The sequence below is a fragment of the Bombina bombina genome, chromosome 6, assembly GCF_027579735.1.
Source record: "Bombina bombina isolate aBomBom1 chromosome 6, aBomBom1.pri, whole genome shotgun sequence".
NCBI lineage: Eukaryota > Metazoa > Chordata > Amphibia > Anura > Bombinatoridae > Bombina > Bombina bombina.
Window position 1 is genome coordinate 737,897,521 of NC_069504.1, and position 23,779 is coordinate 737,921,299.

At 39.4% G+C, this 23,779-nt stretch overlaps 1 protein-coding gene across 1 annotated transcript in view; it reads left to right on the plus strand.

Moving 5' to 3' along the window:
- Nucleotides 1-23,779, plus strand: part of PPP3CC (protein phosphatase 3 catalytic subunit gamma) — a 325,311-nt gene that overhangs the window by 171,773 nt on the left and 129,759 nt on the right. Inside the window, exons 3-5 of the mRNA XM_053717968.1 lie at nucleotides 17,100-17,224; nucleotides 17,488-17,599; nucleotides 18,212-18,357. Of these exons, the coding sequence (XP_053573943.1) occupies nucleotides 17,100-17,224; nucleotides 17,488-17,599; nucleotides 18,212-18,357 (383 nt within the window). The remainder of the gene's footprint in view (nucleotides 1-17,099; nucleotides 17,225-17,487; nucleotides 17,600-18,211; nucleotides 18,358-23,779) is intronic.

The following is a 23,779-nucleotide window of genomic DNA, read 5'->3' on the forward strand; positions in this document are numbered from 1 at the left end:
TAAGTAAGTCTTATTTTCTGTGACACTCTAAAGCTATGGTTGGGCACTTTTTTATAAAGTTCTAAATATATGTATTCAAACATTTATTTGCCTTGACTCAGGATGTTCAACATTCCTTTTTTCAGACAGTCAGTTTCATATTTGGGATAATGCATTTCAATCAATCATTTTCTTTCATGTAATTAGCAAGAGTCCATGAGCTAGTGACGTATGGGATATACATTCCTACCAGGAGGGGCAAAGTTTCCCAAACCTCAAAATGCCTATAAATACACGCCTCACCACACCCACAAATCAGTTTTTACAAACTTTGCCTCCTATGGAGGTGGTGAAGTAAGTTTGTGCTAGATTCTACGTTGATATGCGCTCCGCAGCAGGTTGGAGCCCGGTTTTCCTCTCAGCGTGCAGTGAATGTCAGAGGGATGTGAAGAGAGTATTGCCTGTTTGAATTCAATGATCTCCTTCTACGGGGTCTATTTCATAGGTTCTCTGTTATCGGTCGTAGAGATTCATCTCTTACCTCCCTTTTCAGATCGACGATATACTCTTATATATATACCATTACCTCTGCTGATTTTCGTTTCAGTACTGGTTTGGCTTTCTACAAACATGTAGATGAGTGTCCTGGGGTAAGTAAGTCTTATTTTCTGTGACACTCTAAGCTATGGTTGGGCACTTTTTTATAAAGTTCTAAATATATGTATTCAAACATTTATTTGCCTTGACTCAGGATGTTCAACATTCCTTATTTTCAGACAGTCAGTTTCATATTTGGGATAATGCATTTGAATCAATCATTTTTTCTTACCTTAAAAAATTTGACTTTTTCCCTGTGGGCTGTTAGGCTCGCGGGGGCTGAAAATGCTTCATTTTATTGCGTCATTCTTGGCGCTGACTTTTTTGGCGCAAAAAATCTTTTCTGTTTCCGGCGTCATACGTGTCGCCGGAAGTTGCGTCATTTTTTTGACGTTCTTTTGCGCCAAAAGTGTCGGCGTTCCGGATGTGGCGTCATTTTTGGCGCCAAAAGCATTTAGGCGCCAAATAATGTGGGCGTCTTATTTGGCGCTAAAAAAATATGGGCGTCGTTTTTGTCTTCACATTATTTAAGTCTCATTTTTCATTGCTTCTGGTTGCTAGAAGCTTGTTCCTTGGCATTTTTTCCCATTCCTGAAACTGTCATTTAAGGAATTTGATCAATTTTGCTTTATATGTTGTTTTTTCTCTTACATATTGCAAGATGTCTCACGTTGCATCTGAGTCAGAAGATACTTCAGGAAAATCGCTGTCTGGTGCTGGAACTACCAAAGCTAAGTGTATCTGCTGTAAACTTTTGGTAGCTGTTCCTCCAGCTGTTGTTTGTACTAATTGTCATGACAAACTTGTTAATGCAGATAATATTTCCTTTAGTAATGTACCATTACCTGTTGCAGTTCCATCAACATCTAATGTTCAGAGTGTTCCTGATAATATAAGAGATTTTGTTTCTGAATCCATCAAGAAGGCTATGTCTGTTATTCCTCCTTCTAGTAAACATAAAAAATCTTTTAAAACTTCTCTTTATACAGATGAATTTTTAAATGAACATCATCATTCTGATTCTAATGACTCTTCTGGTTCAGAGGATTCTGTCTCAGAGGTTGATGCTGATAAATCTTCATATTTATTCAAAATGGAATTTATTCGTTCTTTACTTAAAGAAGTACTAATTGCTTTAGAAATTGAGGATTCTGGTCCTCTTGATATTAAATCTAAACGTTTAGATAAGGTCTTTAAATCTCCTGTGGTTATTCCAGAAGTTTTTCCTGTTCCTGGTGCTATTTCTGAAGTAATTTCCAGAGAATGGAATAATTTGGGTAATTCATTTACTCCTTCTAAACGTTTTAAGCAATTATATCCTGTGCCGTCTGATAGATTAGAATTTTGGGACAAAATCCCTAAGGTTGATGGGGCTATTTCTACCCTTGCTAAACGTATGGATTATTTTCAGCAGGAATTGGCTGTCTTTATTTTATCCCTCCCTCTCTAGTGACTCTTGCGTGGAAAGATCCACATCTTGGGTAGTCATTATCCCATACGTCACTAGCTCATGGACTCTTGCTAATTACATGAAAGAAAACATAATTTATGTAAGAACTTACCTGATAAATTCATTTCTTTCATATTAGCAAGAGTCCATGAGGCCCACCCTTTTTTGTGGTGGTTATGATTTTTTTGTATAAAGCACAATTATTCCAATTCCTTATTTTTATGCTTCGCACTTTTTTCTTATCACCCCACTTCTTGGCTATTCGTTAAACTGATTTGTGGGTGTGGTGAGGGGTGTATTTATAGGCATTTTGAGGTTTGGGAAACTTTGCCCCTCCTGGTAGGAATGTATATCCCATACGTCACTAGCTCATGGACTCTTGCTAATATGAAAGAAATGAATTTATCAGGTAAGTTCTTACATAAATTATGTTTTTTCTTACCTTAAAATTTGACTTTTTCCCTGTGGGCTGTTAGGCTCGCGGGGGCTGAAAATGCTTCATTTTATTGTGTCATTCTTGGCGCGTACTTTTTTGGCGCAAAAAATCTTTTCCGTTTCCGGCGTCATACGTGTCGCCGGAAGTTGCGTCATTTTTTGACGTTCTTTTGCGCCAAAAATGTCGGCGTTCCGGATGTGGCGTCATTTTTGGCGCCAAAAGCATTTAGGCGCCAAATAATGTGGGCGTCTTATTTGGCGCTAAAACAATTTGGGCGTCGCTTTTGTCTCCACATTATTTAAGTCTCATTTTTCATTGCTTCTGGTTGCTAGAAGCTTGTTCTTTGGCATTTTTTCCCATTCCTGAAACTGTCATTTAAGGAATTTGATCAATTTTGCTTTATATGTTGTTTTTTCTCTTACATATTGCAAGATGTCTCACGTTGCATCTGAGTCAGAAGAAACTTCAGGAAAATCGCTGCCTGGTGCTGGAACTACCAAAGCTAAGTGTATCTGCTGTAAACTTTTGGTAGTTGTTCCTCCAGCTGTTGTTTGTATTAAATGTCATGACAAACTTGTTAATGCAGAAAATATTTCCTTTAGTAAAGTACCATTACCTGTTGCAGTTCCCTCAACATCTAATGTTCAGAGTGTTCCTGATAACATAAGAGATTTTGTTTCTGAATCCATTAAGAAGGCTATGTCTGTTATTCCTCCTTCTAGTAAATATAAAAAATCTTTTAAAACTTCTCTTTATCCAGATGAATTTTTAAATGAACATCATCATTCTGATTCTAATGATTCTTCTGGTTCAGAGGACTCTGTCTCAGAGGTTGATGCTGATAAATCTTCATATTTATTTAAAATGGAATTTATTCGTTCTTTACTTAAAGAAGTCCTAATTGCATTAGAAATTGAGGATTCTGGTCCTCTTGATACTAAATCTAAACGTTTAGACAAGGTCTTTAAATCTCCTGTAGTTATTCCAGAAGTTTTTCCTGTTCCAGGTGCTATTTCTGAAGTAATTTCCAGAGAATGGAATAATTTGGGTAATTCATTTACTCCTTCTAAACGTTTTAAGCAATTATATCCTGTGCCATCCGAAAGATTAGAGTTTTGGGACAAAATCCCTAAGGTTGATGGGGCTATTTCTACCCTTGCTAAACGTACTACTATTCCTACGGCAGATGGTACTTCCTTTAAGGATCCTCTAGATAGGAAAATGGAATCCTTTCTAAGAAAAGCTTATTTGTGTTCAGGTAATCTTCTTAGACCTGCTATATCTTTGGCGGATGTTGCTGCAGCTTCAACTTTTTGGTTGGAAACTTTAGCGCAACAAGTAACAGATCATGATTCTCATAACATTATTATTCTGCTTCAACATGCTAATAATTTTATCTGTGATGCCATTTTTGATATTATCAGAGTTGATGTCAGGTTTATGTCTCTAGCTATTTTAGCTAGAAGAGCTTTATGGCTTAAAACTTGGAATGCTGATATGTCTTCTAATTCGACTCTACTTTCCCTTTCTTTCCAGGGTAATAAATTATTTGGTTCTCAGTTGGATTCTATTATCTCAACTGTTACTGGTGGGAAAGGAACTTTTTTACCGCAGGATAAAAAATCTAAGGGTAAAAACAGGGCTAATAATCGTTTTCGTTCCTTTCGTTTCAACAAAGAACAAAAACCTGATCCTTCATCCTCAGGAGCAGTTTCAGTTTGGAAACCATCTCCAGTCTGGAATAAATCCAAGCCTTCTAGAAAAGCAAAGCCAGCTTCTAAGTCCACATGAAGGTGCGGCCCTCATTCCAGCTCAGCTGGTAGGGGGCAGACTACGTTTTTTCAAAGAAATTTGGATCGATTCTGTTCACAATCTTTGGATTCAGAAAATTGTTTCAGAAGGGTACAGAATTGGTTTCAAGATAAGACCTCCAGCAAAGAGAAATGTGTTTCAGATCTAGAGTTGGCTGGAGTAATTATGCCAGTTCCAGTTCTGGAACAGGGGCTGGGGTTTTATTCGAATCTCTTCATTGTACCAAAGAAGGAGAATTCCTTCAGACTAGTTCTGGATCTAAAAATATTGAATCGTTATGTAAGGATACCAACATTCAAAATGGTAACTATAAGGACTATCCTGCCTTTTGTTCAGCAAGGGCATTATATGTCTACAATAGATATACAGGATGCATATCTGCATATTCCGATTCATCCAGCTCACTATCAGTTTCTGAGATTCTATTTCCTGGACAAGCATTACCAGTTTGTGGCTCTGCCGTTTGGCCTAGCAACAGCTCCAAGAATTTTTACAAAGGTTCTCGTGCCCTTCTGTCTGTAATCAGAGAACAGGGTATTGTGTTTTTTCCTTATTTGGACGATATCTTGGTACTTGCTCAGTCTTCACATTTAGCAGAATCTCATACGAATCGACTTGTGTTGTTTCTTCAAGATCATGGTTGGAGGATCAATTCACTAAAAAGTTCATTGATTCCTCAGACAAGGGTAACCTTTTTGGGTTTCCAGATAGATTTAGTGTCCATGACTCTGTCTTTGACAGACAAGAGACGTCTAAAATTGATTTCAGCTTGTCGAAACCTTCAGTCACAATCATTCCCTTCGGTAGCCTTTTGCATGGAAATTTTAGGTCTTATGACTGCTGCATCGGACGCGATCCCCTTTGCTCGTTTTCACATGTGACCTCTTCAGCTCTGTATGCTGAACCAATGGTGCAGGGATTACACAAAGATATCTCAATTAATATCTTTAAAACCGATTGTACGACACTCTCTAACGTGGTGGACAGATCACCATTGTTTAGTTCAGGGGGCTTCTTTTGTTCTTCCGACCTGGACTGTAATTTCAACAGATGCAAGTCTTTCAGGTTGGGGAGCTGTGTGGGGGTCTCTGACGGCACAAGGGGTTTGGGAATCTCAGGAGGTGAGATTACCGATCAATATTTTGGAACTCCGTGCAATTTTCAGAGCTCTTCAGTCTTGGCCTCTTCTGAAGAGAGAATCGTTCATTTGTTTTCAGACAGACAATGTCCTCTGGCTATGAAAGAAGTATCTTGAATTCTGGTTTGGGCGGAATCCAGCTCCTATCTAATCTCTGCGGTTCATATCCCAGGTATAAACAATTGGGAAGCGGATTATCTCAGTCGCCAAACGTTGCATCCGGGCGAATGGTCTCTTCACCCAGAGGTATTTCTTCAGATTGTTCAAATGTGGGAACTTCCAGAAATAGATCTGATGGCTTCTCATCTAAACAAGAAACTTCCCAGGTATCTGTCCAGATCCCGGGATCCTCAGGCGGAGGCAGTGGATGCATTATCACTTCCTTGGAAGTATCATCCTGCCTATATCTTTCCGCCTCTAGTTCTTCTTCCAAGAGTAATCTCCAAGATTCTGAAGGAATGCTCGTTTGTTCTGCTGGTAGCTCCAGCATGGCCTCACAGGTTTTGGTATGCGGATCTTGTCCGGATGGCCTCTTGCCAACCGTGGACTCTTCCGTTAAGACCAGACCTTCTGTCGCAAGGTCCTTTTTTCCATCAGGATCTCAAATCCTTAAATTTAAAGGTATGGAGATTGAACGCTTGATTCTTGGTCAAAGAGGTTTCTCTGACTCTGTGATTAATACTATGTTACAGGCTTGTAAATCTGTATCTAGAGAGATATATTATAGAGTCTGGAAGACTTATATTTCTTGGTGTCTTTCTCATCATTTTTCCTGGCATTCTTTTAGAATTCCGAGAATTTTACAGTTTCTTCAGGATGGTTTAGATAAAGGTTTGTCCGCAAGTTCCTTGAAAGGACAAATCTCTGCTCTTTCTGTTCTTTTTCACAGAAAGATTGCTAATATTCCTGATATTCATTGTTTTGTACAAGCTTTGGTTCGTATAAAACCTGTCATTAAGTCAATTTCTCCTCCTTGGAGTTTGAATTTGGTTCTGGGGGCTCTTCAAGCTCCTCCTTTTGAACCCATGCATTCATTGGACATTAAATTACTTTCTTGGAAAGTTTTGTTCCTTTTGGCGATCTCTTCTGCCAGAAGAGTCTCTGAATTATCTGCTCTTTCTTGTGAGTCTCCTTTTCTGATTTTTCATCAGGATAAGGCGGTGTTGCGAACTTCTTTTGAATTTTTACCTAAGGTTGTGAATTCCAACAACATTAGTAGAGAAATTGTGGTTCCTTCATTATGTCCTAATCCTAAGAATTCTAAGGAGAAATCGTTGCATTCTTTGGATGTTGTTAGAGCTTTGAAATATTATGTTGAAGCTACTAAGTTTTTCCGAAAGACTTCTAGTCTATTTGTTATCTTTTCCGGTTCTAGAAAAGGCCAGAAAGCTTCTGCCATTTCTTTGGCATCTTGGTTGAAATCTTTAATTCATCATGCCTATGTTGAGTCGGGTAAAACTCCGCCTCAAAGGATTACAGCTCATTCTACTAGGTCAGTTTCTACTTCCTGGGCGTTTAGGAATGAAGCTTCGGTTGATCAGATTTGCAAAGCAGCAACTTGGTCCTCTTTGCATACTTTTACTAAATTCTACCATTTTGATGTGTTTTCTTCTTCTGAAGCAGTTTTTGGTAGAAAAGTACTTCAGGCAGCGGTTTCAGTTTGAATCTTCTGCTTATGTTTTCATTAAACTTTATTTTGGGTGTGGATTATTTTCAGCAGGAATTGGCTGTCTTTATTTTATCCCTCCCTCTCTAGTGACTCTTGCGTGGAAAGATACACATCTTGGGTAGTCATTATCCCATACGTCACTAGCTCATGGACTCTTGCTAATTACATGAAAGAAAACATAATTTATGTAAGAACTTACCTGATAAATTCATTTCTTTCATATTAGCAAGAGTCCATGAGGCCCACCCTTTTTGTGGTGGTTATGATTTTTTTGTATAAAGCACAATTATTCCAATTCCTTATTTTATATGCTTTCACACTTTTTTTCTTATCACCCCACTTCTTGGCTATTCGTTAAACTGATTTGTGGGTGTGGTGAGGGGTGTATTTATAGGCATTTTGAGGTTTGGGAAACTTTGCCCCTCCTGGTAGGAATGTATATCCCATACGTCACTAGCTCATGGACTCTTGCTAATATGAAAGAAATGAATTTATCAGGTAAGTTCTTACATAAATTATGTTTTTCTAGATAATAAAGGGTTTCTATTTGGTTATTTGTCTACAAAGCAATGTTTTCATATAACACAGAAGAGTTATGTTGGAAGTCTCTTTACCATAAACTACTTTTGTTAGCGTCTGACTAATGGAATGGGTTACTTGAGCCACTTTGTTTTCACAAGCACATAAAAATATATGTGGGCTCGGCTATGACCATCCACTAAATTAGCCAAGCCGGCCACTTAGACATCTAAGTATTTTGTAGGTATAGACAATTTATGTCCACTCAACCAGGCAACCACACAGTACATTCAGAGTGCTTGTTATTATTACTGGAGCATGGGTAGTAATTGTGATGCATCGCGGAATCAAATTGTTGACAGGATAATCATAATCGAATCGTGAGACCAGTGAAGATGTGCACCCCTAAAATATATATATATATATATATATATATATATATATACCGTATTGTACTGAGTATAGGCTGCTCCTGATTATAAGCTGCACCCTTAAAGTTTGGTGCCATTTTAAAGAAATAACCCTCACAGGCTGCCTCCTCTTAACCCACTGCTTCCCTCGAGCAGTTTTTCAGTGGTAGATGGCGCAGATCTTTAGTGTTAAACTCAGGCTGATGTGTAACAATCCTTCTGATGACAAAGAGAGAATGGCTTGGTGTGTATGTAAAAGCCAATTAATAAGAGTGCAATATTATTTATTACCACAACGTGTTTCAACGTATGCAAACGTCTTTTTCAAGAGCAAATTTAAAACAGGTAAAAGCAGTTGAAAGCAGTGCCCACTACTCACACTATTACCATTATCCCTACCTTACATAAGCCTCCCCTCAGCCCTTCTCACCCCCTCACACACAGACCCCTCTTTAATCTCTTAGCCCTTGCAGATACCCTAAGTCTCCTTACCCTCCCCCTTCATACACACACAGCCCCCCTCATAACCCTCACAGGCTGCTTCCTCTTAACCCACTCCTTCCCTCAAGCAGTGCCCACTACTCACACTATTGCCTCCCCTCAGCCCTTCTCACCAATCAAAGCCCCCTTGTTCCTTACACAGCCCCTCCCTATCAATCCTGACTCTCCCTCCTTTAACGGCAGCTCCCTCTCTCATCTTAAGCCCCTCTCACTCCTATCCTGAGCACATCGATGTGCCATGTTGTTGCTGGGGGATATACCGGTACAAGTTGCCATGCAAGATAAGAATTTCCACACAAATGTACCGTAATAAAATGAGTGACTCACCCCGGTCCTCAGGGCTATCACACTTCTCTTACCAGTACGGTCCTCCCTGCGTCTGAACAGGGCAGTCTTGTTTCGGGATCCTGTAATTTAGCTACAGCGTCTGGCAGCATATTAGGAATTACCGGTACTATGGGGGCAAAAATCTGAAAACTCTGTGCTCACAGAAAATGTCCAGGAAGCCCAGTGTGTGCCCGGACCCCTCCCTGCAACATCAGCGCTTCAACCCAACCCCGACCTTTCGCTGCAAGATACGGAGTATAGACCGCATTCCTGATTTAGAGACTTACATCAGGGGGAAAAAGTGCGGCCTATACTCTGAACAATACGGTATGTGTGTGTGTGTGTGTGTATATATATATATATATAGTCCATATATGCAAAGTGTAACAGCACCACAGCACAGTCTTACTTCTTAGAGGTGAAAAATTATTTTATTGAGGTACAACAACCATGGTTGTTGTACCTCAATAAAATAATTTTTCACCTCTAAGAAGTAAGACTATGCTGTGGTGCTGTTACACTTTGCATATATGGACTGTATCTTTTGGAGTGTGGCTGATACTCCACAGTAACGAGCACACAAGCTGGAAGCCAGTATTGAAACTTATGGTGCTGGGCTCTAACTATCTAATATATATATATATATATATATATATATATATATATATATATATATATATATATATATATGTGTGTGTGTGTATATATATATATATATGTATATATATTGTATATATATATATATATATATATATATATATATATATGTGTGTGTGTGTGTGTGTGTGTATATATATATATATATATGTATATATATAGAGAGAGAGACATAGACATACAGGATCATTTAAATACTATCTGCAAGGAAATCCGTAAATAAATATAAAGCCCATTCATTGCTGCTCCAGCAAATTAATATTAATTAATACCTTCACCAACTTCTGCTCTGTGAGTAACCATCTTTGGAAGACTAGAACACATACCAGCTGTAATACAGGTCAGTCCCAAAAAGTTATTCTCTTTGAAATTAATGTCCAAAAATGATACATATGTAACCTTATCATTTGTCCAGGCAGTAGATATACTAAGTGGTTTTCCCGATATTTTAGAATGCATCTGCATTGTGTGAACTACATGCAGTGCAGTGCCTAGTGGCTCTGTTTGACCCACAAGCAGCAACAGTTAAGCTGGTCCACTATGTGTCTTAAGACTGCTGCTACATAACTCGTCCGTCGCCTCTGAAGCCGCGGACAGCAATCAGCCCGATCGAATACGGTTGGGTTTATTGACACCCCCTACAGGGTGCAGCATTGCACAAGCAGTTCACCAGAACTGCTTGTTCAATGTTACATGCTGACAGCGTATGCTGTCAGCATTTAGCGATGTCAGGCAGACATGATTCACTATAGTGAATCATGTCCGCCCGCCATTTGATAATTCGGCTTCAATATCTAAAATTCTGATGTTTTATCGGCTAACCACATGTATCCAGCAAAAAGTTTTTCAGTGACTAGATTCTGTTCACCAACTGTTGTTGGATGAGGATTAATATGATTATTTCTTTCATGTAATTGGCAAGAGTCCATGAGCTAGTGACGTATGAGAATATACATTCCTACCAGGAGGGGCAAAGTTTCCCAAACCTCAAAATGCATATAAATACACCCCTCACCACACCCACAATTCAGTTTTACAAACTTTGCCTCCCATGGAGGTGGTGAAGTAAGTTTGTGCTAGATTTCTACGTTGATATGCACTTCGCAGCAGGCTGAAGCCCGGTTTTCCTCTCAGAGTGCAGTGAATGTCAGAGGGATGTGAAGAGAGTATTGCCTATTTGAATACCATGGTCTTCCTCTAGGGGATCTATTTCATAGGTTCTCTGTTATTGGTCGTAGAGATTTCTTCTCCTACCTCCCTTTTCAGATCTACGATATACTCTTATATACCATTACCTCTACTGATTCTCGTTTCAGTACTGGTTTGGCTATCTGCTATATATAGATAAGTGTCTTTGGGTAAGTAAGTCTTATTTTATCTATGACACTCTCAGCTATGGTTGGGCACTTTATATGTAAAGTTCTAAATATATGTGTTAAACTTATATTTGCCATGATTCAGGATAATCAGTATTCCTTCATTCAGACTGTCCGTTTAATTTTTTTGGGAAAATGCATATGAATTATATTTCTCCAACATAGGTGTGTCCGGTCCACGGCGTCATCCTTACTTGTGGGATATTCTCTTCCCCAACAGGAAATGGCAAAGAGCCCAGCAAAGCTGGTCACATGATCCCTCCTAGGCTCCGCCTACCCCAGTCATTCTCTTTGCCGTTGTACAGGCAACATCTCCACGGAGATGGCTTAGAGTTTTTTAGTGTTTAACTGTAGTTTTTATTATTCAATCAAGAGTTTGTTATTTTAAAATAGTGCTTTTTCTTAACTTAAAAATTTTCAATTTACTTTTTTTCTAAATTGCGGGCTGTTAGGCTCGCTGTGCAGAAAATGCTTCAATTTATTGCGTAATTTTTGGTGCGAGACTTTTTTGGCACAAAAATTTAGTCATTTCCGGCGTCATAGTTGACGCCGTAAGTTTTCACATGGTTGCGTCATTTCTGACGTATGTGTGTTGCAGACGGTTTTGGCGCCAAAAAATGTGGGCGTTCTACTTGGCGCCAAAAATGTGGGCGTCATACTTGGCGCCAGTTTTTTTCACTTTTTAGTTGCTTCTGGTTTCTAGAGGCTTGTTTTGTTTTGCATTTTTTCCCATTCCTGAAACTGTCATTTAAGGAATTTGATAATTTTGCTTTATATGTTGTTTTTTCTATTACATATTGCAAGATGTCTCTACCTGACCCTGGATCAGAATCTACTTCTGGAAAGACGCTGCCTGATGTCGGTTCTACCAAAGCTAAGTGCATTTGTTGTAAACTTTTGGTAACTGTTCCTCCGGCTGTAGTTTGTGTTAGTTGTCATGATAAACTATCAAACGCAGATAATATTTCCATTAGTAATAATCCATTACCTGTTGTTGTTCCTTCAACATCTAATGTTCAGGATCTTCCTGTTAATGTAAGAGAATTTGTTTCTAATTCTATTCGGAAGGCTCTGTCTGTTATTCCTCCTTCTAGTAAACGTAAGAGGTCTTTTAAAACTTCTCATATTTCAGATGAATTTTTAAATGACCGCCATCATTCTGACTTATCTTCTTCTTTATTTCTGATGAGGATCTATCTGGTTCAGAAGATTCTGCCTCAGATATTGACACTGATAAATCTTCATATTTGTTTAAGATGGAGTTTATTCGTTCTTTACTTAAAGAAGTGTTGATTGCATTAGATATGGAGGAGTCTAGTCCTCTTGATATTAAAACTAATAAGCTTTTAATTTCAGTTTTTAAACCTCAAGTAGTTATTCCAGAAGTTTTTCCTGTTCCTGATGCTATTTCAGAAGTAATTTCTAGGGAATGGAATAGTCTGGGTACTTCATTTACTCCTTCTCCAAGGTTTAAGAAATTGTACCCTTTGCCGTCTGATAGATTAGAGTTTTGGGAAAAAATCCCCAAAGTTGATGGGGCCATCTCTACTCTTGCTAAACGTACTACTATTCCTACGGCAGATAGTACTTCTTTTAAGGATCCTTTAGATAGGAAGCTTGAATCCTTTCTAAGGAAGGCTTATTTATGTTCAGGTAATCTTCTAAGACCTGCTATTTCTTTGGCTGATGTTGCTGCAGCTTCCACCTTCTGGTTGGAGGCTTTAGCGCAACAAGTGTCAGACCATAATGCTTATAGCATTGTTAAACTTCTTCAACATGCTAATAACTTTGTTTGTGATGCCATTTTTGATATCATTAGAATTGATGTCAGGTATATGTCTTTAGCTATTTTATCTAGAAGAGCTTTATGGCTTAAGTCTTGGAATGCAGATATGACTTCTAAGTCAACGTTGCTTTCGCTTTCTTTCCAAGGTAATAAATTATTTGGTTCACAGTTGGATTCAATAATTTCAACTGTTACTGGGGGGAAGGGAGCCTTTTTGCCTCAGGACAAAAAATCTAAAGGTAAATATAGGGCTGCTAATCGTTTTCGTTCCTTTCGTCAGAATAAGGAACAAAAGCCTGACCCTTCCCCTAAAGGAACAGTTTCCATTTGGAAATCTTCTCCAGTCTGGAATAAATCCAAGCCTTTTAGAAAGTCAAAACCAGCTCCCAAATCCGCATGAAGGTGCGGCCCTCATTCCAGCACAGCTGGTAGGGGGCAGGTTACGATTTTTCAAAGATGTTTGGATCAATTCGATTCAAAGTCTTTGGATTCAGAACATTGTTTCACAAGGGTACAGAATAGGTTTCAAGGTAAGACCGCCTGTGAGAAGATTTTTTTCTCTCACGCATTCCAGTAAACCCAGTAAAGGCTCAGGCGTTTCTGAAATGTGTTTCAGACCTAGAGTCGGCTTGGTTAATTGTGCCAGTTCCAGTTCTGGAACGGGGTCTGGGGTTTTACTCAAATCTGTTCATTGTACCAAAGAAGGAGAATTCCTTCAGACCAGTTCTGGATCTAAAAATATTGAATCGTTATGTAAGGATACCAACATTCAAAATGGTGAATATAAGGACTATTCTGCCTTTTGTTCAGCAAGGGCATTATATGTCTACAATAGACTTACAGGATGCATATCTTCATATTCCAATCAATCCAGATCACTATCAGTTTCTGAGATTCTCTTTTCTAGACAAGCATTACCAGTTTGTTGCTCTTCCGTTTGGCCTAGCAACAGCTCCAAGGATCTTTTCAAAGGTTCTCGGTGCCCTTCTCTCTGTAATCGGAGAGCAGGGTATTGCGGTATTTCCTTATTTGGACGATATCTTGGTACTTGCTCAGTCTTTACATTCTGCAGAATCTCACATGAATCAACTTGTGTTGTTTCTTCAAAGACATGGTTGGAGGATCAATTTACCAAAGAGTTCCTTGATTCCTCAGACAAGGGTAACCTTTTTGGTTTTCCAAATAGATTCAGTGTCCATGACTTTGTCTCTAACAGAAAAGAGACGTCTGAAATTGGTTTCAGCTTGTCGAAACCTTCAGTCTCAATCATTCCCTTCAGTAGCTTTGTGCATGGAAATTCTAGGTCTCATGACTGCTGCATCGGACGCGATCCCTTTTGCTCGTTTTCACATGAGACCTCTCCAGATTTGTATGCTGAACCAATGGTGCAGGGATTAAACAAAGATATCACAATTATTATCCTTAAATCCCAGTGTTCGATCTTCTCTGACTTGGTGGTTGGATCACTATCGTTTAATTCAAGGGGCCTCTTTTGTTTGTCCAACCTGGACTGTGATCTCAATAGATGCAAGTCTTTCAGGTTGGGGAGCTGTATGGGGATCTCTGACAGCGCAGGGGGTTTGGGAATCTCAGGAGGCGAGATTACCAATCAACATTTTGGAACTCTGTGCAATTTTCAGAGCTCTTCAGTTCTGGCTTCTTCTAAAGGGAGAATCGTTTATTTGTTTTCAGACAGACAATGTCACAACCGTGGCATATGTCAATCATCAAGGGGGGACTCACAGTCCTCTGGCTATGAAAGAAGTATCTCAGATACTTGTATGGGCGGAATCCAGCTCCTGTTTAATTTCTGCTGTTCACATCCCAGGTATAGACAATTGGGAAGCGGATTATCTCAGTCGCCAGACGTTACATCCGGGCGAATGGTCTCTTCACCCAGAGGTATTTCTTCAGATTGTTCAAATCTGGGGACTTCCAGAAATAGATCTGATGGCTTCTCATCGAAACAAGAAACTTCCCAGGTATCTGTCCAGATCCAAGGATCCTCAGGCAGAAGCTGTGGACGCGTTGTCACTTCCTTGGAATTATCAACCTGCTTATATCTTTCCGCCTCTAGTTCTTCTTCCAAGAGTGATTTCCAAAATCCTAATGGAGCGTTCGTTTGTACTGCTGGTGGCTCCAGCATGGCCACACAGGTTTTGGTATGCAGATCTCGTTCGGATGGCCAGTTGCCAACCTTGGACACTTCTGTTAAGGCCAGACCTATCTCAAGGCCCATTTTCCCATCAGGATCTCAAATCATTAAATTTGAAGGTATGGAGATTGAACGCTTAATACTTAGTCATAGAGGTTTCTCTGATTCAGTGATTAATACTATGTTACAGGCTCGTAAATCTGTGTCTAGAAAGATCTATTACCGAGTTTGGAAGACTTACATTTCTTGGTGTTCTTCTCATAAATTCTCTTGGCATTCTTTTAGAATTCCTAGAATTTTACAGTTTCTTCAGGATGGTTTGGAAAAAGGTTTGTCTGCAAGTTCCTTGAAAGGACAAATCTCTGCTCTTTCTGTACTTTTTCACAGAAAGATAGCTAATCATCCTGATATTCATTGTTTTGTACAGGCTTTGGTTCGTATTAAGCCTGTCATTAAGTCAATTTCTCCTCCTTGGAGTCTTAATTTGGTTCTGAGGGCTTTACAGGCTCCTCCGTTTGAACCTATGCATTCTCTGGATATTAAATTACTTTCTTGGAAAGTTTTATTCCTTTTGGCCATCTCTTCTGCTAGAAGAGTTTCTGAGTTATCTGCTCTTTCTTGTGAATCTCCTTTTCTGATTTTTCATCAGGATAAGACGGTGTTGCGGACTTCATTTAAATTTTTACCTAAAGTTTTGAATTCTAACAACATTAGTAGAGAAATTGTTGTCCCTTCTTTGTGTCCTAATCCTAAGAATTCTCTGGAGAGAACTTTACATTCTTTGGATGTAGTAAGAGCTTTGAAATATTATGTTGAAGCTACTAAAGATTTCAGGAAGACATCTAGTCTATTTGTTATCTTTTCTGGTTCTAGGAAAGGTCAGAAGGCTTCTGCCATTTCTTTGGCATCTTGGTTAAAGTCTTTGATTCATCATGCTTATGTGGAGTCGGGTAAATCCCCGCCTCAAAGGATTACGGCTCATTCTACTAGGTCAGTTTCTACTTCCTGGGCTTTTAAGAATGAAGCTTCTGTTGATCAGATTTGCAAAGCAGCAACTTGGTCTTATTTGCATACTTTTACTAAATTCTACCATTTTGATGTTTTTTCTTCTTCTGAAGCAGTTTTTGGTAGAAAAGTACTTCAGGCAGCTGTTTCAGTTTGATTCTTCTGCTTATAATTTCAGTTTTTTTCATTATAAGATTAAAACTTTTTGATTTGGGTTGTGGATTATTTTTTTCAGCTGAATTGGCTGTCTTTATTTTATCCCTCCCTCTCTAGTGACTCTTGCGTGGAAGTTCCACATCTTGGGTATCTGCTATCCCATACGTCACTAGCTCATGGACTCTTGCCAATTACATGAAAGAAAACATAATTTATGTAAGAACTTACCTTATAAATTCATTTCTTTCATATTGGCAAGAGTCCATGAGGCCCAACCTTTTTTGTGGTGGTTATGATTTTTTTGTATAAAGCACAATTATTCCAATTCCTTGTTTGATGCTTTCGCTCCTTTCTTATCACCCCACTTCTTGGCTATTCGTTAAACTGAATTGTGGGTGTGGTGAAGGGTGTATTTATATGCATTTTGAGGTTTGGGAAACTTTGCCCCTCCTAGTAGGAATGTATATCCCATACGTCACTAGCTCATGGACTCTTGATAATATGAAAGAAATGAATTTATCAGGTAAGTTCTTACATAAATTATGTTTTCTTTGTTAACAGTTGTCTTGTAAACTTGTTGCTAATATGGTAATTTGGTTCAATCGTCAGTGAAGAACCACTAATTTGCCTATGATTCCCCCCGCCCATTCTCACAGCCCAACTAGAACTAGAAAGTACACTCTATGGTTTGCTAGTTCAGGTTGCAACAACATCTTGTTTTAAAATGACTGGCTTTTATGGAGTATTGTTTGTATCATATGTGTTGCTTTGCTTTAAACAAGGACTGATTTGTGGTGATAGCGTGACATGTGTCTTGCATAGGGGATTGTATTTTCCATTGGACTGAGAGATTTCTGCTATAGGTCATTTCAAGCAAGATATTAGTCTGTGTTTGTTTGAGGATTGGAGGGCTCTTGTTCACTCCCCTTTTTAGTGGGAGTTTGTCAATAAGGATTGCCAAATAAAGCTATTCACTATATTTGTTTTAATCAGATAGTCAGCTTTGTTGGTTAAATTCATTTGATACCTTCTGTTACATTGACGTTTAATTATTGGCTGACAACTAAAATTCTTATAGAGTGCAGTAATAATCTACTCTCTCTTTTTCTTCTCTTCTGATTTGCAGTATGTGGAGACATTCATGGACAGTTTTTTGATCTTATGAAGCTGTTTGAAGTTGGAGGTTCTCCCCACACCACACGCTACCTCTTCTTGGGGGACTACGTGGATCGAGGATACTTCAGTATAGAGGTTGGTTGTGTATATGTAACTCTGCACTGTGGCTTGTTTCTTGGTTATACAGCTTGGTTATAAAAAAGAGAAAAGAATAATTATTTATCTCTAACAAATGGTGAATAGACCAATAGAGATATTGACTGTAGAAGACCAGATTTATATATGATTTTTTTTTGTTAGTACTATAATTGAAGTTCACTTCATATTCTGCAAACTCTACTTTTGAGTGTAAAACATTCTTCCCTTATCTCATACCATCCTTTCTCTACAACTACCAGTGTGTCCTTTACTTGTGGAGTCTGAAAATTATTCACCCCAAGACCCTGTTCCTGCTGCGAGGGAACCATGAGTGCCGACATCTCACAGAGTATTTCACCTTTAAACAAGAATGTTAGTGTCTTGAATACATTTTCCCCAAACCCTGCACCATCCTGCTGTTCCTTTCAGTACATTCAGTGCCTTACTATCTGTATTCTTTGGCGTCATACTTTACTTTGTATCATTCTTTGTCCAGTGTTTCATTTGTGGTTATTTTGCTTTTCATGCTTCTCCCTATTTAGCATGTAGGATGCCCAGCTGCCCTGGTTCTATGTGGCATTTTGCTTCATTCTTTGACTTCTTCCTAACCACTATATTAAGATACTCTTACAACCTTCTCCTTGTTCTTACTTGGCTCCTGTTGTGTCATCTCCATGTGTACTCAACACTTTCTTGTGCTCTGTATGTGTCTTATTCTTGGTCACCTTCCTGCATTCTGTGCCCTTTCTGCCATGCTCTGTACTTCACTGTGTGCCGCTCAACAACCTGCCATATTGCTATCTTTTTATGTTTTTGGCTTTGCTACTGGTTTTATGCCCTTCAGCACTCTATGGTTTGCCGCTCTGCTCACTTGTGTATTGCCCCCTGTTTATTTATGCCATTCTGAACTCTTCGTCACTTCTGTGTTACTGGTGACTCTTCCTTACATTTTATCACCTTTTCTCATTTCTCCTTTTTATTTAGGTAAGATTAAGTATTCAGAGCGAGTGTACGATTCTTGCATGGATGCCTTTGACTGCCTTCCTCTGGCGGCTTTGCTGAACCAGCAATTCCTATGTGTACATGGGGGCCTTTCCCCTGAGATTTCCTGCTTAGATGACATCCGGAAGGTGGGTTTCTCTATTTTGATATAACCTCTACTTTTTGTTTTGTTTACGACAAAATGCTAAATACTATAGAGTTGGCTAAAATAAAAGGGTGAGATGCATGATTAGTAAAGGTTTCAGGACAAGAGGTCATGTGCGGAATCCTGACGTTAAGGATGCAACATTGTGGCTTGCAACTCTTCACTCTTAGTGATGACTGTTTCAGTGGTAGCTTTAATTGTGTATGAAACATATGTATATATGCCCAGTGCACCTGTAAACACTGTGCCTGCTCCGAGAGCATATAGTGTGTTACTAATGACTCAATTTGTCATCACTAATATATACAAATCTATGTCTGTCAACAGTCAACTTTTTTATTAAAAGCATTTTTGCCAATTCATGCGTTATGTATAAGTGATTCGACGCAAAACTGAAATACATTTGTGTGCAATTCAATTTTGTGTTATCAGATTTTTTTAAAGCTAAAGGAACATATTTTAGCGTATCCCCATTATTCAGAGACAAAAGACCCTAGAATACAGTTTAAAACAAACCTGAAGATCAAGATTACACACTTTTGTTGACTAAGTAGTCCTCCTAGGTAAATTGGAAGATTTATTAAAAGGGACCTTTAAGGGATAGTAAACACCAAAAACTTTATTTTAAAAAAATATAGATAATCCCTTCATTTTCCATTCCCCAGTTTTGCATAACCAACACTGTTATATTATTATTTTTTTTATAAAAAGGGCCAACAGATTCCGCAGCACTGTCCATGGGTATAAAGATAAAAGTACAATACAATATAAAAGACACCAGACAAAATTTAACAAACAAATACAGGGGGAATTGAGGACCCTGTTCCCGTGGGAACTTACAATCTAGATGGGTAGGAGGGTGAGAAACAGGAGGTGGGGACTGCAAAGATGGGAATGATGTTAGTGTAGAATTAGATGAGGCAGCTATTAGTCAAGTGGAATCCATTTGTTACTGACTTGGAGATAGGCTTCACTGAACAAAAAGGTCTTTAGTGAGCGTTTAAAGGAGGAAAGGTTAGGGGAAAGTCTGACAGCTCGAGGGAGTGCGTTCCAGATGGTGCCGCACGAGAGAAGTCCTGTAGTCTAGCATGGGAGGAGGTGATGGTAGAAAATGCAAGGAGCAGTTCATTGTTGGATCTTAGGGGCGGGCTGGAGTATATTTTTTGATGAGTGAGGACAGGTAGAGGGGGCTGTGTTGGTAAGGGCTTTGTACGTCAGGGTGAGAATTTTGCATTTAATTCTGCTGTGAATGGAGAGCCAGTGAAGGGACTCGCAGAGAAGTGCAGCAGATACAGAGCGTTGGGAGAGGTGGATTAGCCTAACAGAGGCATTTAGGATGGATTGAAGAGGAGAGAAGCGGGAGAGAGGGAGGCCAGTTAGTAGGTTATTACAGTAGTCAAGTTGGGAAAGTACCAGGGAGTGGATTAGCTGTTTAGTAGTTTCAGCACTCAGAAACGGACGTATTTTGGAGATATTGCGTAGCAGGTTGCGACAGGATGAATAGAGCAATTGGATGTGAGGTATCAAGGACAGATTGGAGTCATGTGTAACTCCTAGGCAGCGGACTTGGGATGATGGGGAGATAGTGGTGTCACCAACAGTGATTGAAAAGTTAGAAACCGGGGTAGAATTAGAGGGGGGGGGGATTAGATGGAGGTTAGTCTTGGACATGTTGATTTTTAGGTGGTGACAGGCCATCCAAGAAGAAATGCCAGATAAACAGACACTTTATAGAAATACACTTTTTACCTCTGTAATTACCTTGTATCTAAGCTTCTGCTGACTGCCTCCTTATCTCAGATCTTTTGACAGACTTACATTTCAGGCAATTAGTGCTGACTCTTAAATAACTTCACGTGCATGAGCACAATGTTATCTATGAAATACATGCACTAACGCCCTCTAGCTGTGAAAAACTGTCAAATGCATTCAGCTAAGAGGCGGCCTTCAAGGGCTTAGAAATTAGCACATGATCCTACCTAGGTTTAGCTTTCAACTAAGAATAACAAGAGAACAAAACAAATTTGATGATAAAAGTAAATAAGAAAGTTGTTTAAAATTACATGCCCTATCTGAATCATGAGAGTTTAATTTGGACTTTACTATCCCTTTAAACACAATTTGGAAGCTGCATAATAATGTACCTTCATAATATGTAAGAACGTTACACAGTAGAATAGCATAATCTGTAAATGCATAATAACAAGAAAATGTGAAAGCACTTAGTTTGAATCTCAAATAAGTAGAAGATTCCTTTCTGATGCATTTTAAAGTTAGTTATATTTTTCCTCCCACTGCATCATGTGACAACCATCAGCCAATCACAAAATACATACTTGTATATGTAAATATTTTGTGAATTCTTGCACATGCTCAGTAGGAGCTGGTGCCTCAGAAACTGCAAATAAAGACTGTGCACATTTAAATAATGAAAGTCAATTAGAAAGTTGTTTACAATTATGAGCTCTTTCTGAATCATGAAAGTTTAATTTTGACTTTAGTGTCCCTTTAATTTTTTTTCTTTTCACTGATTTCCCTGTCCACTAGGAGGAGGCAAAATACACCCCAACACACCTGAACTTTAAATCCCTACTACTTCCCATGATCCTCTATCATTTTGTTTGCCTTCTTGATGAGGAGGAAAGTGTGATAATCTCTCAGAACTTCTATTAGTGAGGTTTTAGTTTGCTTCCCTCCAGCTGTTTAGCACAGACATTTGCAAGTATTTGAATGTGGTTCTTCTTTGGCCTTTAGCTCATCAGAGACTTCCCTTAGGAGCGGCCACTCTAAATTACCCATTAATGATAGGGGTGTTGATGACTCTTAGTCTGAGGATAGTCTCTGAGTCTCAGGGCCCTGCTACTACGGCATAGGATTTGTCTTTTCATTTCAATTTTAAGCATATTTCTATTGTTAAGTGTATCCAGTCCACGGATCATCCATTACTTGTGGGATATTCTCCTTCCCAACAGGAAGTTGCAAGAGGATCACCCACAGCAGAGCTGCTATATAGCTCCTCCCCTCACTGCCATACCCAGTCATTCTCTTGCAACTCTCAACAAAGATGGACGTAGTAAGAGGAGAGTGGTGTATTATAGTTAGTTTTTTAACTTAAATCAAAAGTTTGTTATTTTAAATGGTACCGGAGTGTACTGTTTCATCTCAGGCAGCATTAGAAAAAGAATCTGCTTGTGATTTCTATGATCTTAGCAGAAGTAACTAAGATCCACTGCCGTTCTCACATATTCTGAGGAGTGAGGTAACTTCAGAGGGGGAATGGCGTGCAGGTTTTCCTGCAATAAGGTATGTGCAGTTAATATATTTCTAGGGATGGAATTTGCTAGAAAAATGCTGCTGATACCGGATTAATGTAAGTTAAGCCTTAAATGCAGTGATAGCGACTGGTATCAGGCTTATTAACAGAGATACATACTCTTATTAAAGTGTAATATAAAACGTTTGCTGGCATGTTAATCGTTTTTATATATGTTTGGTGACAAAACTTATTGGGGCCTAGTTTTTTTCCACATGGCTGGCTTGATTTTTGCCTAGAAACAGTTTCCTGAGGCTTTCCACTGTTGTAATATGAGTGGGAGGGGCCTATTTTAGCACTTTTCTGCGAAGCTAGAATTACAGACTGAGACACTCAGCTTCCTTCTGCATGATACAGGACATCTCTGAAGGGCTCAAAAGGCTTCAAAGTCGTGTTTGAGGAGGGTAACAACCACAGTGGACTGTGGCAGTTGTTGTGACTGTGTTTTAAAAACGTTTTTGTCATTTATTATTCCGTTTTTGGTATTAAGGGGTTAATCATCCATTTGCAAGTGGGTGCAATGCTCTGCTGACTTGTTACATACACTGTAAAAATGTTGTTAGTGTAACTGCCTTTTTTTCACTGTTATTTCAAATTTTGTCAAAATTTGTTTCTCTTAAAGGCACAGTAACGTTTTTTATATTGCTTGTTAACTTGCTTTAAAGTGTTTTCCAAGCTTGCTAGTCTCATTGCTAGTCTGTACAAACATGTCTGAAACAGAGGATACTTGTTCATTATGTTTAAAAGCCATGGTGGAGCCCCATAGGAGAATGTGTACTAAATGTATTGATTTCACCTTAAACAGTAAAGATCAGTCTTTATCTATAAAAGAATTGTCCCCCGAGGGGTCTGTCGAGGGGGAAGTTATGCCGACTAACTCTCCCCACGTGTCGGACCCTTCGCCTCCCGCTCAAGGGACGCGCGCTAATATGGCGCCGAGTACATCAGGGACGCCCATAGCGATTACTTTGCAGGACATGGCTGCAATCATGAATAATACCCTGTCAGAGGTATTATCCAGATTGCCTGAATTGAGAGGCAAGCGCGATAGCTCTGGGGTTAGACGAGATACAGAGCGCGTAGATGCTGTAAGAGCCATGTCTGATACTGCGTCACAATATGCAGAACCTGAGGACGGAGAGCTTCAGTCTGTGGGTGACATCTCTGAATCAGGGAGACCTGATTCAGAGATTTCTAATTTTAAATTTAAGCTTGAGAACCTCCGTGTATTGCTTGGGGAGGTATTAGCTGCTCTGAATGACTGTGACACAATTGCAGTGCCAGAGAAATTGTGTAGGCTGGATGTTACGGTTACCCTTAGTCTCGCTGAGAGATGGACCGCTTAGTAGCCTGGATCCCTATTGCTAAAGAGGGGAGAAGCTGCTTTCCATAGTATTCTATATGAGTCTCGCAAATATAGAATAATCTCCCTTAGCTGCAGTACAGCTAGGATACCCTTCTGCCCACAAAAACGAGTCAATGCTGCGATTGAGGGTCAAACAAGAACTCAGGACTGGGATGCCCAGCCTGCTTTTTATTAAGGTTACATGCACACAGGGCACTCCCAGGGGGAGAGGGGGGGAAGCACAAAATCCCCCATCACACATTTAGATAGAGAGCACTGTCCTTTGACAGGCCACAATAGGATTACAGTACTTAAGATAACAAGTTTACAAGTTCATCTTATCAATTAGCAGTCTGGCTCCAGAGGTGATTAGACAATGGGATTTGTTATCACTAAACTTAGAGCTGAGGCCAGCAAACGTGTACTTAGACAATAGTTTCTAAAAGCTGAAAAAAAAGAGTTAACTCTTTATGAAATGATACTTGTTACGGTTTTCTTGGAGCCCTTCTTAGGCGCTGGCTTGCTGGTTCAGGCATTGCTGCTGGGAAATAAGCTCTTCACAACAAAATAACTAATGCTTCTGTAACAGTGCTCCCTTTCTGTGGAACACTCTGGCAGACACGGTCTGACCCCTTTTCGGGGCAGACTAAGGCTGTCCAGACCGCTGGTTATGCGGGGCTGAGGTCGGTTTGTCTGGACAACCCGTCGGCGTTGCCATTCTGTTTCCCAGGTCTGTAAGTAATGGTG